General features: G+C 38.3%; 1 protein-coding gene across 1 annotated transcript in view; it reads left to right on the plus strand.

The window, feature by feature from the left end:
- Positions 1-23,336, plus strand: part of COL25A1 (collagen type XXV alpha 1 chain) — a 295,280-nt gene that overhangs the window by 132,724 nt on the left and 139,220 nt on the right. Inside the window, exon 3 of the mRNA XM_086888426.1 lies at positions 15,343-15,387. Within this exon, the coding sequence (XP_086744552.1) occupies positions 15,343-15,387 (45 nt within the window). The remainder of the gene's footprint in view (positions 1-15,342; positions 15,388-23,336) is intronic.

Below are 23,336 nucleotides of genomic sequence, written 5' to 3' on the forward strand. Positions count from 1 at the left end.
TTGTTTGACTGGCTGTTTTTTGTTAACTTTGAGGGTTTTTTTTCCAATTCATTAAATACCAGTATATATTTCTTAATCCTGTTGTTGTAAGGTTAGACTTGAAACACATCCTGTAGACTGCTGTGATAGGGTAGAAACCGTACATTTTAATTTCAGAAGTGCCCACAATACTGTGAGGAGATTAAGTATTTTCAGGCTTGAAATGTGGAGTAGTGTATTAATAGTATGAACATTCTAGATAATAGGTGTTGACCTTGCACTGACAGAAACAGTAATAAACACAGTAATGTAATATTATTCTCATGCATGATAATCCTATTAAATGAACTTTCCGGATTCAGCTCATCATGAATTGTGAATATGAACCACTTAATCTCTTCCCTAATGTAACAGTTTGGATATTAGGGGAAGTAGAGACAATCCACACTGGAAAACAGAAGGTAGGTTAGATGCTTTTAGTGTTCTTGACTAAGATTTTGCAGTAGGTGGCTGATCCAATAGCTGGTAGGAAATCTCCTATCTCCATGTACAAAGCATAGGAACTGTAGATACTGAGCGATGCACATTCTAATATGAGCTTTTAGCTTCTATATTTTTCCTGTTCATGAGTTGATGACTTGATCCTGAGAGCCAAAATGAGTGACTCCTGATAGAAGGGAAATAATAAATTACTGTGAAGAAGTTAGGGCTACTAAAAAGTTTCAGAATATTCAGAAATGCAGCGGGATTCTAAATTAGGTACTGTTTTCAGTCTCAATTCCTTTAAGGCTTCAAAACTGAGTTTTTTGTGTTGACTGAGAAGGTAATTGGACTCCTACAAATTTTCAGTATAGTCCTCAGAATGCTGTGTTGATGTGTTGATGTGAAGATAGCAAAGTAACAGTTGTGTTTTTGCCATATTTTCATTACTTTAATAAAAAAAAACCCAACAAGGAGCAACTAGTTTCCAGGGCTACATATTATAGCCTTTAATCAAAAATTCCTATTCTTCTGGCAGGTATTAACTGAAGGATGTTTTCAACAGATGGTTTGGCAATTGAGAAAGCCAACTGACAGTTGCTTGAGATGTTCTACAAAATGTGAACATGGGTTAAGAAGATTACAACTCTCAGTCTGACTTTTTTGCAATTTACATACGTGACAGCATCTTGAGTTTGAAAAATTCATTACATATATATAAAAGATTTTATGCCTGTGCACTTTACTGCAAGGGATGTCTTGACAATCTCATGCAAGGAAAAAGTATTGAGATAGCTTTGGTCAAATGGCTGGCATTTTCATAGTTCAAGTCTGCTGTGAAGACTGTCCAAGTGCCCTTAGATCTCATGGAAAGCAAAGAAGTATCTGGAAGATGTTTCTATGCTGAGTAGCAAGCAAAAATGAGACTGATCCTTGATATAAGTAGGTGCTGGCTGCAGGAGGCTGTGAGGACTGGATTTCAGGAAGAGGGTGGAACAGAAAAATACTTGCACCTTTACTGTAATGAAAGAGCACTTTGTTCTCCTGTATACTATTTTCTACCCTGTTTTGTCTATATGGTGCAAAACCTCTTAGTGGAGGGATGATACTTTTGTAGCCATGACTGAAGTTTTCAGCTCTCTATGATGTCTGAAAAACATGGTGATCAAGATTTTACATTGCATGCTGAGCAAATTACTTGGGTACCAGTGTTAATTCAGTGCATCTTGATTTTCTGTGTGATAGATTCACTGTGTGGAAGAACTGCACAACAGCACTGAGCAAACTCTTAGAGTTGTTTATGCAATTTAGAAGACTTTGGAAGGTAATTTCATTAATCCTCTGCTGATCCTGCTCTCAAAAATCTGTATTAGCCAGAGAATATAAATACATAAAGATTTCCAAAAGCTCCATGTACCTGCAATTTTACTAGTTCTAGGACACTGTTTTCCATATTCAATCTGTTTCTTCAAGCAGAATTAATAACCTTGTTTTTCCTCAAGTATTTATATAGATTGCATACACTTGCATACTTTAACATAAAAAATTTGAGATGCACACTTCCTGATTATGAAGAAGAAATAATGACTTAATAGCCTTAACATCTATGGCAAAACGCTTCAGAGGAGATAAGTTTTTGCTATGCATGGCAATCTGATAAATGAGGCAGCTACTTATGAATTTGTTGTCTCAGTGGCTTTTTTTCTTTTAGATCAAAGGTATCTATTTTTACCTTGGTTTTTCATGTATTGAATGGTGAAAGTGAGGTTACTGTGCTTCAGACATGAACTCAGTTTTAAGATGGACAGGGTACCAATGGCAGTGCTAGTAATGCAACTGGGTTTTACTTAAGCTTTTTGTTCTCTAGATCTCAGGTGCTTTATAGAGGAAATTGTAATAGCCTGTGTAACAAATACGTTTTTGTCTTTGTTGGGTTTTATTTTTAGAGGAAACTTTGCTTGCATATTCTTGTGCCTTAGAAGAAGTAAAACATCTTATTGAATGCCTGAATAATCAGAATTAATTGTTTGATCATAGGGTGCTGGTTGCATTTACTGATTGTTCTGTAAGTGAAGAAACAATATGTTTCATTGGCTATTGTGATAATGAGATCCCAAAAGGCATAAAGCTTCTCTCCCTCCTCCCTTTCCCCACCAAATGTTTGATTTTAATAGGTAACAGCCACATGACTCAGTATCTGGGTATCAAAGTACTCTTTGTGGTGAGTTCAGCAAGAACTCAAGAGCTTAAGAATGCATAGGCCACCCCTACTGAACTCCTGTTGAGACTCTAAGTGACCCTGTTGCAGATTTCTGTCATCTTTCCTCATCCAAAAGCAACTTTAATGGTAAATGTCTGACATCACACCAGTAGCTGAGTGGGTGTTCTTTTCAACAGGAATTAATACAATTAATACAGTCTTTCAAAAGGATAGATCAGTGGTTAAAGATCTGCCTTTATCTAATAAGCGGGTATTGCCCTAATTTTAAATTGTTCTTACATGCCATTAAGATTTCTCATGACAGCTTCTGAATCTGTCATCTAATTAAATTAAGCTTGATTGGACAAGAGACTTACATTCACTAGTCATGAAATTTGTGGGGTTTTTTTGTTGAGTGGACCACAGGAAGGGGCTGTCTCCCCTGGGTCTGCCAAACCTTGTTTCCTTCGCTGTGTGTGTTTGTGCACTCTAGCACTGCCTCCTTTGTGGCTGTACTTGGAAGGCCACAGCAAACAGGTGGCTTTCCAGTGTGTCTTTTTGGATGGGTAGGCTTTTGCTGATTGTATTCACTATCACTTTAACTAGGGTAGATATTGTAGTCCAAATTCAGCACTGTTGTTTGGGCTTTGATATTCAGCAGGTGGTCATGGCCTTGTAGTAACATCTGAGAAATACTGCCAGACCCCCTAGCATGCTTGTTCATGAGTGGCATCGAGGAGTTAGTCTGTCTCTTTATCCAAGAGAAATTATTCCAATTGCTGTCCGGCTTGCCAAGTAGGTTTATATGCAAACTATAACATGATCCAAGCATCATTGCCAAGTTAGTGTTTTGTTTAGGAACATATGAGTTCATGCCACTGATTTTGGGATCTAAGTAAAGCTGTAGCCTTTTTTTTTTTTTTCCTGCCTGAGAGCTCTGTGTAGATGTTCTCCCAAGAAGAGGACTGGACACTTTCAGCAGGTCTGTGGCCCTTGCTAGGACATAGCTGTAACTATAAGGGGGTATGGGGATAACTCACTTCCCAACTCAGTCCTAAAGTTTAAACTTTGAAAGAAGATTCTTTGATTACTGCTTAACCTTGACAGGGGTTACAAATTATATGATGAATATAGCATTTCTCTGCCTCTAGTAAAATGCAACACTTAGTCATAGCAAAGTGCTAATGTTTAACTTCTTGTAAGTTCTACTCTCAGGACGTTTAGGTACAGCACCACATAAATTTATTAACTCTGGACAGCATTTTAGATGTAATGCAGAGCCTAGTGCTTTTCAACATCCCCTTCTTTTAAGGCTGTGTTAAGTCATGCTGTCCAGTTTCACTAAGAAAGATGTTTGTAAAAAGTGGTTTATTCTTTTTGTGACACATTGCATATGTCACATCTGGGCAGGTTAAGACTGTAACTCTTGCTCAAACATCTGTGCAAGGAACAGCCTTCCATTATGGCCAGCTCCCTGAAGGTTCAGTTGTGATGCTGAGAGCCAGATTTTCAATATTTTTGCACATGTCAGACTTGTTGCAGCTGGACTTGTAGGTAAAAAGCCATGATCTCATTGTTTCCAAGCTTGTTATGTGTTACTGTCATTTCACTCCAAATGTTACTGCAACTAGCTGGTGGTGGAAAGCTGCAGTTGTGTTTTGTAGATAGAAGACCAAGAGCAGATTGCCCTGTTTTCAGTGAGAGGTATTTCCTTTGCAAGTGGTTTACACTCATCCCCATCATGCATGGATGCAGTTTAGAAAAGTATGCTGCTATCTGTAATTTGATTATATGATTATATGATTTGATTTACTTCAGTCCCAGCTTTTGCTCCATGCTAGTAGTAGGTATGTAAAAACTTTGTTAATGTCTTTATTTTACTTCCTGAAAATACTGTGAGTAAATTTTGCACCTAATCTTCAGGATAAATGGTAAGTTAAGTGTAACTGGTGTGTTATTTGTTATCTTATTTACAGAGCAGCATATGTAAACTGTTATATGTTAGAGGACAGTTACTCTTGCTATATATTATGAAGAGTATCCATGATAGGATTTTTCTTTGAAACTCTGCCAAATCTCAAGATGCTTCTTTCAAATTCATCACTTGTGCAAGTGAAAGCCCCACAGCTTCAGGGGAAGATTTGCCTCAGTCAAAGCTGATAAGGCCCTCTGGAATTGCCTATGAAGTGGAAAGCTCTTCTGTGTGTGTACTTGACTCTGAGTGTATATTTTTGTGTCTGGCAGTCTAAAATCATAGCTCAACTCCATGTGCTTTGCTTGAGATGGAATTTTTTTACTTATTTATGCTGCTAGTTCATTTTTCTTTGTACAGATAAAGGATGAGCTATATGAATTAATATGAACAGTCATTAGATTTTTTGAGTCTCTTATTATGTCATGAGAAGGATCTTGATAAAAGAAAAGGGCACAGGTTCCACCTGTGAAATGGCAATAATAGAGTGGATTAAGTTCTTGAAGTTCAACATGGGGTTACAGTTGGCTGACAAAGTTACAGCATTGGATGGTTTCCAAGCTACCGGAGATACAGCTGGCCACAGAGAAGCAGCTGAGAGCATCCATTCTCTTGTGCTCCTTTCTGCAAGTTCTCCATCTTGAGATGTGTACTAAGATTTGCATTTATATCAGAAAACTTTTAAAACTTAAAAACAATTGAAAAAAATATAATGAAACAAGTCAGTACAGCAGTAAAAAAGACTTTTATGCACTAATTATTTTCTCTTACTCTGAGCCTGACATAGTACAACTTCCCTTGGTTATCCTTTTAAGTTATGAAAGAGACCTGCACAGCAAGAATAATCCAGGTTCTGGTTGTTTTGGCATCTGCTGGAGTCTTTTTATTGTCATTATGCACTCCACTCACATCTCAGCCTGAAGTAATGCCCAGTGGATGAAAGACAAGCTGCTATATTTCATGAGTGTAGTCTCATGAGAGTATTTAAAGCATGGGAGATTACCCTTTCTTTGAAGGCTTTTTTGCGGGGGAAAGTTTGCTGTAGAAAATAATTGAGACTAAGGAACAGGATGTAGCCCAGGATAATACTGATGTCTGTCAGGTTGAATATGCATCTCCTTGGGAACCAAAGCCTTTATCACTGCTGAAGTTCACAAGCAGCTGTAAGATGTAGACCAAAGTGAATATATTGCTTCCTCTTTATAATTTTTGGTCTTCTTCAATTGTGTACCTCCTGTGTTAATTTAGGCAAAATATTTGGTAGTATTTGTCTGGAGTTTGTTGTTGTCCCCTTCTATAGGTGAATGGTGCATCAAAAAAGGGATTTTTTTTTTAGATTATACAGGAGAAACTGATGTTTGTAGTTTAATAATAAGGCAATCCTAGCACAGTTTTTATTTATATATTTACTTCCGCTTGTAAGCAATAATTGTGCTGCTTTGCTGCTGTTATGCAATAGAGACTTATTATTTTTAAAACCACTTATTATTTTTTGTAATTAGAACTAACTTGCGCAGCTGTCACTAAGCTCCTCGTCAGATGATATATTTATTATGTTAGAAATGAGAGGAGGCACGTGAGTAAGACTTTGAAAGGAATATGCTCTGCTCAGGGTAGGGTTTTATGTTTAAATGGGTGATCAGCATGTGTGTGAGACCAAGATGATTGCAGTACCCGTGCCTGACTAGTTATGTGCTGCCTTTAATCCTGTGATATTGTGTTTCATTGTCTCCCAGTACACTACTGTCACAACTGAAATAAAAACCCTCTGAATTCAATGAACACTTTAATCTGTCATCATAATCACGAACTCTTGCCAATCATGGCTTAAAAGTTAAGCACGCGGATCAAATCTGCAGTAAGAGGAGACACCTGGACTCCACATTGTAAGTGGAGATAGTCTAGGATGCTAAAAATTGGTTTCATTTGTGTTGTACAGTTTTAACTGGATATGGTGTTGATGTTGTTCTTCATCTTTAAGAACCTGGAAAGGTTATTCAGTGACTTATCAGGAGAAAATTTTTAGAATAAAATGAAACGGATATGACAAATTATGTGATGGGAATTATACTTGTTCATGGCAATACTTTGGATTTTAGGTTTACTCTTGAGCTGAGAAGAAAAATCAGAATGCATGGAAAAGTTGGGCGCCTTATGAAAATATCCCAAGTTTTACAAATGCACTAAAACTGAAAATTACTACAGTCACTTTTACTAATTAAAAAAGCACTTTTACTAATTAAAATCTGTACTTGTTGAAAATAGTAGCAAAACTCCTGTTTTATGATAAGCATTCAGAGTAATTTGAACTGTGATCCTTAGGTAATTTTATGTGCATTACTGCCAGTGAAAATAACATCACCACTTCTGATCAGGGTTGCAAGGACCTGACATAGTTTTGTTATCATTGCCTCTTCCCTGTCATTATGAGACTGGGTTTTCAGTGGATTACCTTTTTGCCAAAAAACAACTGCAGTCTGGTTTGTTTTTTTTTTTCTTTGCAAGCAGGACCAGATGTTTAAGAATGAAAACTAAAGGAAATATATTCTGGCTTTACCTCTTCCTTGTGAATTAAGTCTCACATAGCTGTAATTTGCAGTGAAAGACTGAGATTTAACCTTGGCTGATATCAGGTCTATGTGACCTTCTGCTATTGTCAAGTGTGGTTAAAAGATGGCAATCCAACTTTCCCAAGCTGAGAAGCCTTGGAAAAATCATTCTTTTCATATGCTAAACATATCCCATGTTTGCACTGAGGTGAGCTATCCCAACTGTTCCGAAGCAAAACTAGCAGCCTGTGTTTCATCTACCACGAGTACCAAGTGTGTGTCTAATCCTGGTGTGGGTGCTTGAGCAGGGCTTTTTTCCAGCTGTTGCACCTAGCTTGCTGCCATACTGGGTCTGTCAGCTGAGAGCCACATGGCCAGCAAGCAAAAGGAATGAAAAAAAAAGAGAGCAAAACAAGCGAACAAAATCAGATTGATGAAATGTGAAGGGAAAAGGACATGAGGAATGTGGTGGGAAGTTACAGCAGAAGGAATAAATTTATGTCGGACATGTGAAGAAATAGAAAAAAGCCTTTATAAGTCTACCGTGGTGTGGGCATTTCAGCCCTTTTGTGGCCCACACATGTAAGCCTGTTATCATACTGCTGTGACATGGGAAAGGTGTCCTTTTGTCTAGAGGAGAGATGTACATATTTAGTTAGCTGAGGAAGCTTTGAGGCCATGTGTTTCCTCAGGTTAGAGTGAGCCATCAGAGAAGGGAATGACCAAAGTCTCCCATGCACATGCAAGGCCATGAAATGAAAAACCACTCAGACACACAAGTAGCACTGAAGCCACAGCCAGGATGGGTGGCAGCTCCCTGCTGCTGCAGGGAAGGGTACGTGCCATTCACTGGGGTTGAGGGAGGCACTGACTGCCATGCAGAAGTCCCCATTTCACAGCTACACGACCTGGAATGCTGCAGTCCTTCTCTGTCCTTACCTGTAGCTGGTGGTACTCTGTAAGTAGTAGGGAAGGAATGATTCATTCTTGGAGATTATAATTTGACTCTACTTGAGACCCATTGCATCCCAAACACTGCATTTGAGAAGGATAAGATGCTTTGTGTCATTGTTTTATTCTAATTGTTTGTCATTTTCCTGATGGCAGAACTTTGAGATATGACTTCCTAAAGGTGGATGGAGGATTAGCTTTTAAGGACTTCTAATTATGAGGATCTTGCTTTTATATGACTACAATTGTACCGTGTAGTTACTTTACCATCTGTCTGGCTGTGTCCTAAAAAAGTTTTTGCATTTCTTTCTAAAGTTAATATCAATTCTGTTGAGGCTGAAGAATAATTTAATTCTGACACCTTGTTTATAATTTCATCCATGTTATTATCTGAAAAAAGGTAAATGAATGTTAAATAGTTTTTCTCAATATGACATATGCTTTTTGCATCATAGGGCCAACTATTGTTATGGCATGATAATAATACAATGGAATGGCCAGTTGAAATGATAATACTTTCATGCCTTGCTAGTATAGAATAGCTATCCCTACATGGTTCAGCTGTCCCTCAGCAATATTTGTCAGCCAGGTGATGGCAGCTATTTCTGTGTTTGCAAGATGACCATGTGTGCTTGGAGTGTTATATGTTCATTAAAATAGTTCAACAGCCTTACCAATAAAATTTAGTCTGTAAGAACCATCAAACTCGGGCTACTGGGATCCATTTCAGACTTCTTAGGCAAAATAGATCATAATTATATATGGATACAAATGCTGGGATCTGACGTCCATCATTTCATGGGTTACCTTATAAATGTGAATCTTCACCTCTAAGTATTTTAACTATCATCATTTACTTGTGTTCTGCCACAGCTCTGTGGTGATGCAGTAACCTGTAAAAAATGCAGAGTTCAAGACTTGGGGATTCTGGTGGATGAGAAGCTGGACATGAAATAACAGTGTGTGCTCACAGCCCAGAAAGCCAGCTGTATCCTGGGCTGCATCACGAGAAGCGTGGCCAGCAGAGTGAGGGGCCTGGAGCACTGTGTCCAGCTCTGAGATCCCCAGCATAAGGATGTGGATCTCTTGGGGTGAGTCCAGAAGAGGCCACCAAGATGGTCAGAGGGCTGGAAGTCTGAACAGACGGGCTGAAAAATTTGGATTGTCAGTTATCTCCAACCTAGAGAAGACTTTGGAGCCCCCATTGTAGCCTTTCAGTACCTAAAGGGAGCTTATAAAAAAGAGGAAGAAGAACTTCTTACACAGGCAGATAGTGCTAGTACGAAGGACAACAGTTTAAAAGAAAAAAGCCAAGATATTTAGATGAGATGTTAGGGGAAAAAAATTCTTTACTGTGGGTGTGTTGGAACAGATTACCCAGAGAAGCTGCAGGTGCTGCTTCTCTTGAAGTATTCAAGGCCAGGCTGGGCCCTGAGCACATGATTTCATGGGTGGCATTCCTGCCCATGGCAGGGGGGTTGATCTTTAAACCTGATTATCTTTAAGGTTCCTTTAAAGCCCAACCTTTCTATGATTCTGTGAAAATATATATGTATGTGTCTGTGTGTGTGTGTGTGTGTCGGCAGGTCTGGCTGTTTTGCAGGTGATAATAATGGGATTCTTCCTCTGTGGCATCTGGTACTAGTGAAATTATGTTATGCTAGTTGTCTCTAGTCAGATGGTACTTAGCATGTACAGAAATGGTACAAATGTGACTTAGGGCAGTCAGGTTGCTTTGCTGTGGGGATCAGACAGACTCATTTTTGACATTTCCTCAGCCCAGTTGCATAATAGCTTCTGACATGCATCCAAGCCCTGCAATGCAATGATACTTCACGGTGAGCCAAATAGATGATGTACTGTGTGTGAAACAATGGATGTTATTTATCCAGCCAAGACTCAAAATGAGATAGATAATTTTATGAGGTAGGAAGTTCAGGCAGCCTGTCACAGAGTGACTGAGGTACAGAGAAGACTGACACGTCAGGTGGAGCGGTTTTGCAGAGTATGAGCAAAGGAGAGTCCAAGTTTTACATGAGTTAAAAAAGCTGAGAAAAGAGGGGAAAGCAGAAAAGGCTGATGAAGTAGCCTGGAATAGATCCATGCAGAGTTTATATGAACATGCTCAGCTTCGGAGACAGAAATCTTCCCATTGATGGCATGCTGTGAGAAGGGACCACGGATGTGTCTGTTGGATCTCGTGTTGCCCAGACAGACATGCACTGGTGTGTGCTCAGCCCACTGGGATGCTTCAGTGCTGCTTGCAGGTGGTGGTGACCACCCCAGGCTGGCAGGATGGGGCACTTGGACAGCATTCCTGGAGCCACAACACTGCTCATTGGCATGCTTATTTCGTGGTGGTGAGAAGGAGGTGTCAGGCTGAGCAGCTGCCGCTCTGCTCTGCTCCCTACCTGCACTGCTGGCCTGCGCTCAGCTGGTGCTGCCACAGCTCTGGGGAGGCTCTGCTCCCCCTCTGAGCAGTGAGGGCTTAGCTCTCTTCAGTGCCCTACTCCTTCCTGAATCAGTTTGACAGGGAGAAATGTGAAGTGGGATAAAATGATGACAGCTGGGTTTTGATTTCTGGAAGTGGAAAGAGTTGGATCCATTTACAGCTTGGGGTGATGGAGCTTGAAATGCAACCAATAGCAATTATTTTACCAGTGGCAGAGTTGAATCAGAAAGGATGATTTGGTTGGTATGGTTCAGCTGATTTCTGGATATTTTAATCCAGATGATTTCAGCAAGGCTGACAGTTTTATGCCTGATGATACTGAAGTAATTCTGCTACCTTTAGCAAAGTTGCTCAGGATTTCTTCCGAGAATGTAGCTGTGTTAATTCATTTTTCTGATTTGACAGGCAAAAATCCTGTGTTGCTGTGAACTCATGTGAAATGGGGTGTCCTTTGAAATAGCCAGGAAAATACTCTTCTTCTCATGTGCACATGGAATACACATTACCTTTAATGAATCTATGCATGACACAACATACGAGTGATGTGCTGGGCATTGGTAAAAGAGAAAACTGGATTCCAAACTCCTGTGTTATTCTTAGTTTGGTGCATGGCTTGGTGTGGCTCTTGGAACAACAATGAATAGCTTTTGGAGTTTGTTATAACCAAAGATGTTTCTTTTGACTTGATAATGCCACTGTAATTCTTTCCAAATTTAGGACCAACTTGGCTTTCTAGGTCAGCTGGTGACCAAATGGCCAAGCATTTGATGTTCCTGGCAGGTCCTGATAAAGGAACTCTATGTCTCACCCACCAAATGTGGTGGGGTTTTTGCCTTTTTTCCCCCTTGTCTGCTGTTTCTGAAATGCAGAATTTGTTTGCTGTAAATATATTAATAAATCTAAAGAGTATAGGTGGTTTTGTCCATTTTGTGCAGGGTGTTTTTTTTTTTTAATTTGTGGTGGTTTTTTGTTCGTTTGACAGACTCTTATGGTAGGTAAGAACTACTTCTTGAGTGGCTGGCATTTTGTGCTTGAGAAGATAAATTTAAATAGATAATTGACTTCTAATTTCAATTAGCTTTTAGTGTCTTTCAATTCCAAAATTATCTTCAGAAATATGGAATAGTAGTGGCATTATTTTTTTTTAAAATTGAATGGAAGGAAATTATTTCCAAATTTTCTGTTGATAAGAATTAGATTCATAAATGGTTTTGGAAGAATAAAATAATTTCAAACATTTTGAAACTAAATTAAGTTAAAAATGAAAGCCAGGTGATCTGGCATTTTGTTCTTACCCCCTTCAGGTAGGTAAATGTAATGATCCTGGAGAAACAATGATTTGCCAAGGTTGGCTGCTATAAACAAGCTTTTGCTTATTGGTATCATTAATGTTTATTAACCCAATTAACTCCACTGAGATTCAAACTCCTATTTTTTGTCCTAATATTTATATTTTTAATACAAAAATATATTTTATAATAAAATATCCTTAAAATACTCTGGAATAAATTCAGTTCAGCATAGACATTTCTGATACTCTTGGAAAGATTTTTTTTTACGGCAGGCAGGAAAGTTCAGAGTAGTTGTGTCATGTTGAGTGTTTTGTGCAAGCTGTTAAAATCTGTGGACTTGATGTAAGCTGACATTGTCTGTAATACAGCTTTATTCGCTTCTCCTTCTGCTGTGATGAGTTCCCACCAAATCCTCCAATTAGTGCAAAGCTATACAATTATGGACAGATGGAAAATTAATATTTATAGAAAAATGCCCAAGATTTTGATAGCTTGAAATTCTTGCAGCTACAGATGATGTGTTAGCAGTTGAGATTTAGAGAAAGCAGTCTGTTCAGGAAAATATGAAAGCTTGTGTACTTTCTGAAGCAGTAGGTCACCTAGCCATGACCATAAATTTCAGAGTTAGTTTTCTGTGAATTGAAACCATCTGTGATAAACTGTTTAAAATTATTTAGTTTGTATTGGTAAAAATTATTTTTTAATTGGTAAAAATTGGTAACTAAATAGATAAATATACAGAAACTCTTTCCTCAAATAATCACCAAAATCTAGTGGAACTTTGCAAGATTCATCTCTCATCTCACAATTAATTAGAGGTTTGCAAATGTCACCACCTAGACAGACTTTAGAAGTGCACAAATCAAAAAAGTTTTAATGAGAGAGAGAAGAGATACATGTCACTCAGTGGCCCTTAAGCACTGATGGTCAGGGGCAGTGGTATGGTTTCATTAATAATGGTCTAAGTCCAGGGTAATTTTCCTAACCTCAGCAGTGTGGTTACTTTGGAAACATAATAATAACAGTAATTTTTCTGATGATTCACTCATTTAAATCTGATCATCTTAGAATAACATCTTAGAAGGGATGGGCATTTGATGTCAAAGGAAAGAGCTGAACTGGAGCCTGTTTTTTGCTGTCCTTGTATACAGCTAAACTAGCAACATAGTGCTCTATGGAAGTCTGGTTTTCTGGACAGATTTCATTCCTTCCTAAAATTCATAGCTTGAAGTGACCTTCAGGATTTTCTCTTAGTGACTTCAGAAATGTGTTTTGCTGGTGTATAGCCAAAAGTTTTAGTTTGAAAGTGCTGTTCCTTTCTCAAAAGCAAACCTGGTAGTAGACCTATTTTTGTGTGTGCACACCTATAGCACAGTTAAAGTTTAATAAATAAAATATCACTACCCTGCTTAGGAGAATATTGTTGCTGTATTCACAATACCATGTCATTACCTGGAGAAGAACATTCTCAGTTTCTCGTGCATATCCACGTTCATGTTGAGCCCGAATTGCTCTACATCTGTGCTGTGAGCTTGGGTACAGCCCAGGAAATCTCCCCAGAGGCCTCTGCAGGGCAGTGTGCATGCAGGGGGGACTCTAGGAAGTTTTGGTATTCCTTGTTGGGGGAGAAGAAAGGAGGTGCATATGGAAACTTGCTGTGTCTGTAACATGCTGTTTCCTGTGTAAGAAGTTTCTATAGACACCCCTTGCAGGAGGAAGTTGCAAGATTCTTCCATACTTAAATGACACTTTTGCTATTTTTCATGACAAGGTATTTGTCCTATTGATTCTAAATATCCCATGCCACTCTTGCTTTGTATAATAATGTTGTCTTAAACTTCTGTTGCATCATACCACTACTGTAATTATTAGAAGAGGCAAAAAGGATTTTAGTCAAATTTATAACACTCTGATAGGAGTAAACCTCTCTACATTCAAGACAAGAGCTACTTATTTAATTTCTTTCTCCTCCTTTCTCCTCTTTTTTCTCCTCCCTTCTTTCTCTTTTCATCTCCTTTCTTCCTTTTCCCTTCTTCCTTTCTCTTTAAATCAGTTCACCTGGAGAACTAATGCTGTTTCATATATATCTTGAAATTGTTTCACTAATGCAGCTTTTCAGCATCTTAGTCTTTTAAGCCAGATTGCTGCAAATATCTAATGCAAAGCTATTTAAAAGCGATGGCATGATGCTTCAGATGATTTTTAGCTTGAAGTAGCAGGCCATTTGCACAAAACCACCTGTGCATCTCATATCTATTACAAACGGTGAGGTACAGCCGCAGCAGAGGTACTTGTGCTCCTGCACGCGTCGCTGCTTCTGGAAATTCCACCCGCGCGCTCGCCTCTCTTCAGCAGCTTTCAGAGTCCCACCTGTGGTTCTCTTTTCAGAGCAGCCAACTTTCAGAACTTGTGTCACCCCCACAGCTGCTGCTTCTCCTCCAAGCTGGACATGGAGAAGTGCAAGTGTGCTTTCCTGGCATTTTCAGGAGCAGTATGTCAAGGTCACCAAGAAGAGCGGGGGGAAGTGTTTGCAGTCTGACATCCGAGATCTGCAGTTTTTGGAAAAGGATATTGAAAGCAGAAATGAGGGACAAAAATTGTTTTTCCTTTTTATTTTTGTTTTTTTCAGAGGTGACAGCAGATGCTGGTTGTATTATGTAAATATTTGTGGAGAAAGGGCAATGAGGAGCAAAGATTTCTAAGCAAAAAGCATACAGTGATGGAGCCATTGTGTTGGCTGACAAATAAACAAATATAAACGCGTACAAAGCACCATACACTGGAAACATGTACATTGTTGTTAAATGTTTGGGGGATGGCAAGCCAGGTGATGATTTCTTCATCTCTTGCACGTTTTCAGATAGAGGTTGAAAGCAAATTACAGAGGATTTACTCTCACAAATAAATACTAATCTTTTATGAATAAATACTAATCTTTTGGCTTAATACAGAAATAATTGAATAAAACTTAAGGTCCCACAATATATTTGGTTTAGGATGATTGAAGGGATGGTGAAGCGATTCTGAGGAATACAAAGATATTTTTGAGAGAAGAAAAGGAACAATTTCTTCCATGGGGTTCATGGTGGAAAGCATGAGAATTGATGGACTTCAGTGCAGCGACTTGGACATAAAGAAAAATGTTCCACTTGTCAAAACAGTGAAATATTGGGGGGAAAAAAAAAGCCTGTGGAAGGTGCAATAAGAATTTATATGTGGTTAACTTTTTCCTTGAAAAAGAGAGATGAACTGGATGACCTATAAAGTTTCTCCCAGGCTTTTTTCAGGGAGCCTGTAGTGGGTACCATAGCTGTCAACTTTATCACACTCTTCCTAAATATTATTCAGGCTTTTACCCCTGCTCAGCTAAAATCTCTGAACTTCACGCAGTACATCAGTCTAATGCCCTTACATCCAAACAAATTATATTTTATGTGCAATTTCAAAATCCACCATCTTCTTTTTAGGTCCTCCAGGGAAAAGAGGTAAGCGGGGAAGAAGAGGAGAGACTGGTAAGTTTTCAATTTCATAAGATCTGTTGTCACTTGATGTCTGTTTTTGTGAGGATGCATACCCAGCATGCCTTGATTTTTAGTTGTTCTGCATGTGTGCTCTGAAAAAGAAATCTGAAACCTCTGTGGTAAAATGTTGTGACCCTTGGCATGTTTCTTTCTGGTGGCTTTCCAGATACTTCTCTAGTCTTGGGCATCCTTAATTTGTAGGCACACTTCACAGTGCTCGACACGGTGCCTTTAGGGGTGTTCTCACACGTGCACAAGTTAGAACAACCACATGTAAGGCAGTAGTTGGAATTCTGTGTCAGTGTTAAATCAGCCCTTTTGGTTTGAGGAGAGCAGTTTTACGAGGAAATAAAGAAGTAAAATTCCTTATGTCAAGAATGTTGATAATCAGGGACATAATGTGATAAGTGGACAGCTCTGTGTGAGGGAAGTTGCTTGATAAAAACGAGCAGTTAAGTTCTAACAGAAGTATGAAAAGCATTTGTTGGTTCGTTACCCTGTACCAGGGAGGTTGCTGTTGATAGAAACCTGCTGGTAGTGTGTAGCTTGAAATTCCATTTGAGGCAAAGTTGTGAGATGCTGAGCACTTCTTGCTGTTGACATTCACAGGAATTGAATCAATTACCTTGCAGGATTGAGTTTTTCATCAAGGTGAACCTTCTGGAGGCAATGCAGTAGAAAATGAGCATTTCAATTCTCTTTGGCTGTCTTGTCTAACCTGCCAGCTAGGAAAGTCTTCCAATCAACTTGATCTCTGTAAATGTCCTGTAGCCTTTCTTATCTGTGTAAATGATAATTCTGGCTCTTAAAAACTATTTCCATATCTTCCTGAATCACAAAGCTAGAACCAAGCCTTGCCAAAAGTTGATACAAATCACCTTTGTGTTTCCACTCAGTGCTGTCTTGGTATTTACTTCAAAGAAAGAGGCTATAATACAGAGGGAGATTCTGTGGCTAAAGATTGAGTTACAAATGATCCTGGAAATCACTTTGTGGGATGCTCATTGATTCATTTTACATCTCAAATAAACACATGGTAAACTATTAATAAAGGAAACGGATCTCTCATTTAAAAACAGACCTGCACCTTAAAATGCTGTGTAAGAATGTTTGCCAGAATAAAGAAATTACCTGGACAATAAAAGTTGCATTGTTGAAAGCAAAAGGCTGTCAGTATTAAAAGCAATCTCAAAGTACAGCTGCTGCTGTTTTATACTCCTTTTGCACTTCACTTTATTCAGAAATTAGAGAGAGGCATAAAAGCTTAATGAAATGCCATTGATTTGGGAACTGCAGCTGCTCAACTTAATAAGACTGAAATAGTACATTTGATTTGTTGCCCTTTGATAATGTTTCCAAGAACTGCTATACAAATGTCTTTGAGGTCTAAATAATTGAAAAAATGTGCAAATATCACTTCATGAAGTGTGACATTTTAATGGGGAGCATTTTATATATGTGCCTTGAGAGAGGAAGGCAATGAAATGAAAGTTCAGTACTGTCAGGTGGCCACTGAAACCTCCCTGGACAAGATGCCCAGGTTAAATGCCAAGGGTACTTTGTGCAATTCCATGGCCAAGCTCTGATCAAATGCTCACTGTGTGCTTAGCTGAAACTGGTGATCTGGTTACATATGCTTTATGTGGAGCCTGACAAAATGAATTGTGGTCCATGGCTGGTACTTTTGGACTGGCATGAAATTGCATGGAAATGAATGGAGAAGCAATTTTCATAAGATTGCATGACTGTAATTGAAGATTTGTTAAGGTAAGTGCATGCATTTAGGCAGTAGTCATATTTACAAGTTTCAGAGCACTACCAAAGCTCAAGATTACTTAAGTGGGAAAATGTGTGCCCTGTATTACCATTGCTGCTCAATGACAATCCCAAGGCCTTGTGCTTGACTCTGTGTGTGTGTCTTTCTTCAGTAATTTCATAAGCTTACGTGTTCTTTTTTCTCTTTTTTTTTTACCCTTTCTTCCCCTCTCCCCCACCCCACAGGACCTCCTGTAAGTACAGTGACACATTGTTGGTTCTTCCAGAATCAGGGAGAAATCTGTTAGATCCTGTTAAGTTACCAGCATGATAAAATGATCATGTATACTCAAGAGGGAATTTTGATATTTATACATACACAGTGTCTTGGAGCTGAATAATTTAATCAGAAAGTTGGTTAAGAAAAAAGTCTCTGAACCAATAAAGCTTTATGTTCAGCGCTCCAGATTGCCATTTGGACTCACAACTCCATGTAAGTATGTTACGTTCATTTTGCCTGTGACTTCATAACAGACATTTTACTGAAGTATACTGATATTTATACTGAAGTATAAAAACGTGTGAGTATCCTATCTTAAGCCCAGACCTGGCACTTTTGCTGGGTAGTAGCTTCCTCTGCATTTATCACAAAGTCATGGGGTGCCAGCCCCTGTTTTTTGGATGCATACAGCCTGTCCAGCTCATTTCACTGTAATTGCTACTAAAGCAAGTCAGTGCTTGTGTAAAATTATTATTAAATAGTACTATTCAGTTTAGTAAGTCGACTGAATGCTGTGTTGATTCTTCTTGTGAGACAACATTTTCTCTCTTCTGAGGTTTTTAGGTTGTTTTGTTTTTTGCTTGGACTTTTTTTTTTATATCTTTGGTTTGCTTTTTTGTACATTCCCAGAGTAGGTCAAAAGTCTGATTTGAAGAGCAGGACTAAGCACATATGTCTCAAACCTTTGTGTCTGTCATGCCATCCATGTGCATCAAAAGGTCTAGGAGTGTGACTGTTAAAACAGTATTTCTTTTACAGTTTGAAGACTTCTGTGTTTTTGTCTTTGATAGATGAAATATTTCAAGACCCTATCTGTCTACTCTATACTACATTCATGTTTAAGAATATTTCATTAATATGTTGAATTCCTGATGTGACCTAGGTATTTTACTGTAAACTGCATCTATTGAGTTGTGATATTACTTACCCATGTAAGACTTTGACCATGTGCTCTGCAATTCATAGTGACAAATTAATTTAACAAATCATCAGTGAAAAGCCAGGGTTAATGCATAAAGCTGCTGTTTATTTGAAAGAAGCACTGTTCCCCCCAATTTCTTTTGTAGTCCTCCTATGAAACACAAAGAGCAAACATAAATCATTATATTTTCCTGTACCAAGGCAATGTGGCATGAGTTCACTCCATGCCTCATTAAGAATGTCTCTGACTTCAGCTCCCCACTGTTTCAGTATAGGTACAATAAAAAACCCAAACAATCAAACAAACAACCCCCCCAAAAGTAAGTTGTAATCTTGACAATATTAGCACAAACCTGAAATAGGTTCCAAAACTGAATAATTTTAAGAAGTATCTAACTTTAAATTCCAAGTTTCATACTTGAAACCTACAAGACTTCATCTTGCTGACAGGCAGCAATGGTTTAGGTTGTTACAAAGCATAAAAAAGGGTAGTTTCTCTTCCTAATTCAAGTCTGTATTTACACAGACACTGGCTAGGGACAACTGTTGTGAACTTAAGTATTGTTTTCACCTGGGAGACTGTGGTAATAATTTTCATTTAAAATATAAAATATTTGTGTATCTCACATGAAACTGGATGGAATTAGGTGTATGTTTTAATTTCAAAAGCTGCCACAGTGCTCTGTTTATTTTCCTTGTACATGACTATGGAGCGGCACATGTAGTAGCAGTCAGAGGCTGGGGATTTTGAATTATTTTATGATCTTTTACAGCAATCTCAAATTTCTTCTTTGCCACCTATGCTCTAGTGGAGTCTAATACTTTACTGCCTAAGCACTAAACCTTATTTTGTTTTTTTTTTTTAATAACTACATGTTGCCCATCGGTTTATGTGGATAATTCTCTTCCTAAAAAAACAGAGTTTCACTGGATATCAGAAGTAGCCAGTAGCTTTTTTAATCAGAGGGTTTATATAAGTTGAAACACATGATTTCCATTGCCAAAGCCTCATTTCTTTACTGTGTAGTACCTAGCTCGTATTTCTTGGGTTGAAATGCCATCACATGCAAAAAAATTGAGCAATACACAAATTATGATTTCCTGGTAATGTACTCTGCATGTTTGTTATGTCATATGTCATGACTGTGTTGTTAATGTGTCGTACCATTTCATCTCATTCAACCAGGGTCTACCAGGGCGAAATGGCTATCCGGTAACTCATCATACATTTATGATAGCAACTTACGATTACTCTAAAATCCTGTTGGTATCTTTTGTTTTCTCTTTATTACTGTCAAAAGGACGTTTTGTTTTGTGTTTCAGATGCCTAGAAAATGTAGGATTTTCTTTAAAAAAAAAAAGCAGACTAAAAAGCCTGTGACAAGTTTCTGAAAAGAACCAGACTGTTTACAATGTATAAATGAGATGCACTGATTATTTGATGTTGTACATATTTTGTGTTGAGCTTGTTCATTCTTGAATACAAAATTCATAATCAATTAATTAAAAAACTTACTAAGATACTGCATCTCAATTTTCCATATTGGAAAGCTGTAGTGTTGCCATATAGAACTTTTGAGTCCTTTCTTCTAAATCTCTCCTGTTTCACTTGACTGCGTTGTTCAATGCATTTTGAGCAAAGTAAAGTCTTATGACAGAGGTTCTAGCATTTGGCTGCAGTGACCATCAGAGAGTAATTTTTGATAATGGATACAATTCATCTTTCTGTCAGTTTCATTTATATCTTTAGGATTTATTGCCTGAAAAAAAAATATATGAAATAATGCATCTTTCTAAAATCTATTAATAATATGTTTCTTCTAGTAGTCAGGCAAACTGTTTGTGGTGTCCATTCACTGAAAGAAGTACATGCCTGCTGTCCCATGGGTATTGGAAACCATGTGACTAAATGTCATAATACCTGTGCACAACATAGTGACTGTTGAAGTACAGTAATGATCTTATTTATAGCACTTGGTAGTGTAGCTTAAAGGGCCCTCCCAGACTGATTTGCCTGTGTTTTTCAGACAAAAGGTATTTAATTTTTCAGTGAGTTTTAAAAACGTTTCCATTGGTAAAATATAAATTGCATACCTTGAGCACCTGCAATTACAGGAGAAATTTTTAGAATCACAACCTCTCAAAAATGGTTTAGGTGAGAAAGAAAATGATTGAATCATTTAGTTCAAATCCCTTTGCCATGGGCAGGGACACCTTCCACTAGACCAGGTTGCTCAAAACCCCATCCAGCTTGGCCTTGAACACTTCCAGGGATTGAGAACACTTCTAGAGATGAGTCATGTATAGCTTCTCTGGACAATCTGTTCCAGTATTTCACCACTCTCATAACTAAAAAATCTTTCTTTCTTTCTTTCTTATATCCAGTACAAACTTTCTTTTAGTTAGAAGTCATTACCCCTTGTCCTGTCACTACAGGCCTTGTTAAAAAGAAGCATATTTCTCCACACCTTTTCTCAGGGCCCCTTTCAGTATTGAAAGGCTACAATAAAGTCGTCCTGGAGCCTTTGCTGAGCAACCCCAATTCCTCAGTCTTCCTGTCTGCATAGAAGAGCTGCTCCATCCCTCTCATCATCTCTGTGGTCCCCTGGACCTGCTCCCACAGATCCATGTGTTTCCTTACACTGTGGACACAGTACTCCAGGTGGGGTCTCACAAGAGAGGGGAGCAGAGAGGGAGAATCACCTCCCTTGACCTGCTGGCAGCACTTCATTTGATACAGCCTGTTCCAGTGCTTTTACCTGGGCAGGTTCTGTAACTGCAGAGTGGTGTCACCAATGGATCATTGTCCAGTGTCCATCTTTATAGTTACAAGTAGTTGGAAGTCAGCTGGTGAGGAACTGATCATCAGTATCAAGAAATCTGTTTAGGTGTGCTAAAACCATTATCAGGTTGCTGAGTGCACATACCAAATTCTCTTAGAGTGATTAATCTGTGTAACTGAGTACAAGTTTGTTTTCTTGAAGAGATTTGTTCTGGGATCTGAAAACAATGGAGGTACTTCAGGGCCATGGTATTGAAATTTCTGGGAGTAATGGTGTTGTTATGGGCAGCCTTTGAATGCATTTCTCCTCATGTGTGATGTGAGCTGTCAGTAGTGCTTAGTGCTTGATTGAGTGCTGCTCCTTCAGCTTGAGGACGATTTGTAATAAAATCTGGCTTTGCTTCCTGAAAGTTGTCACGTGGCTGAATGTTTTAGTGTTTTCACTTATACCCTCCTGCTTTGAATGGGAAATATGTAACTGCAAGTGCCATGTGCTTTACAAGTACTTCTACAGCCCTGTAGAGGGCTATGAGAAGGCCATTAGTGTTCTAAGTTATTTTTCCAGAGTCTTATTTAACTTATTTAACTCCTGTAGAAGCCTTTTTGCTTAAATCTGCATTGGACTTTATGGGATATTTTGTGAGGATAGTGAGGTATATCTGCCACATATGTAAATAACACACAAAACCTGAACCTGGTATAGCTCTCTCACAAAAGCAAGTGGCTGTTTTCTCCAAGGCTTAAGTTTTCTTTGCCTGTGTTCATTCTAGTTTTTAAAGATACTTTAAGAACAATTATAACAGTGAAAGGAATTACAGTGAGAAATATAAGTTCCCAGGAAGACACAGCATCAAAAATCAATAAAATAAGTGGGGTTTACTGCTAATGAGTAACACAGTTACTAAGGGGCTTATAAAACCACAATTAACTGGTTATTATTTAAGGCACCAGGAATACTAAGGAGTGTACACTGGTACAACCCTTTTATTTTCTCATAACAAGCTTTGTATAACAGACAGTGACCAAATTCAGAGTTGGCACTCTTTCAGCTTGAATTTAAAATTGAAATAGACTATCACATCTACTCAAAAGAGGGAAAAGAGTGCACAAACACTGGAGAATGAGATGACAGGCAATTTTTGCAGGCATTTTGTATGACAATGTCACTTCAGAACTAATGCTAGAACTTAGAAAAAAAGTACATACACACACTCCTCCCTAAAGAAAACACAGACCAAACCCTCTACCCCAAAATTACCCAGCCACTAAAAAAAAAAATCTATCTTGTGAATGCAAAGGATGCCAAATACACAAACTATGGGGTTTTGTGAAACCTCTGTTGGTTAAATGGGTAGCAGCTTCTTACTATTTTCTGTTGAAAAATTGAAGCAAATTTTTTTCCTACTACTTTTCCCAAGCTGGGGCACAGATCAAGCTCAACATCCAAGTAAAGCCATCCTGGAAGTTGCCACGTGTGTGGTGATAAAGCTTCACTTCTTCAGAATTAAGTTTCAGAATATGGAGATACCCAGATACAGAGCATTTCTTCATAAAAAGAGAAGTGAAGAAATTTCTCCTTCATCTCTCCATGACAGTCAGTCTGCAGAGCACTTTATGCATTTACAAGACTTTCAGGAGCCGTGGAGGGTCATGGCTGCTCCAGGTGACCATGTGCCTTGTATTAAATCCCGTTTCTTCTAACATCCTTGTTTCATCTTCAAGAAATACAGACAGATTCCTCCCTTAAATAAAAGAAAAGTCTAAATTGGAGATTATACTTCTGTAAGTGTCAAATATCATTACTTGATAAAACCTGAAATGTAGATCTTTGAAATTTCACCTGTCAAGTAATTTAAAATTTTCCTAGCTCTCAACAGACTTGCCTCAGGATTACAAAGGGGCAAAGCTTAGAACTGCACATACAGAATTTCAATTATTCTTTAGCCTGATATAATTCCTTCTAGATTACAAAATGTCTTTGTCATAACACTTCAGATTTTTACACCCATAAAATTTTTTCCCAGTACACCATGAGAAAAGTTCTTATCCTAATCTGTAAGGAATTTCAGGCTGCTGTTACAAGTCTCTTAATTTTTCCTCACCTAATTTTCTGTTCCTGTGTCACAAAAAGCAAAGAGAAGTCCACATAGAACAGTGAAGGGCATATGAGTTGGAAAAAATAGGCCTGGTGGGGATGAAAAT

Source organism: Cyanistes caeruleus, chromosome 5 (assembly GCF_971803275.1).
Source record: "Cyanistes caeruleus chromosome 5, bCyaCae1.hap1.1, whole genome shotgun sequence".
NCBI lineage: Eukaryota > Metazoa > Chordata > Aves > Passeriformes > Paridae > Cyanistes > Cyanistes caeruleus.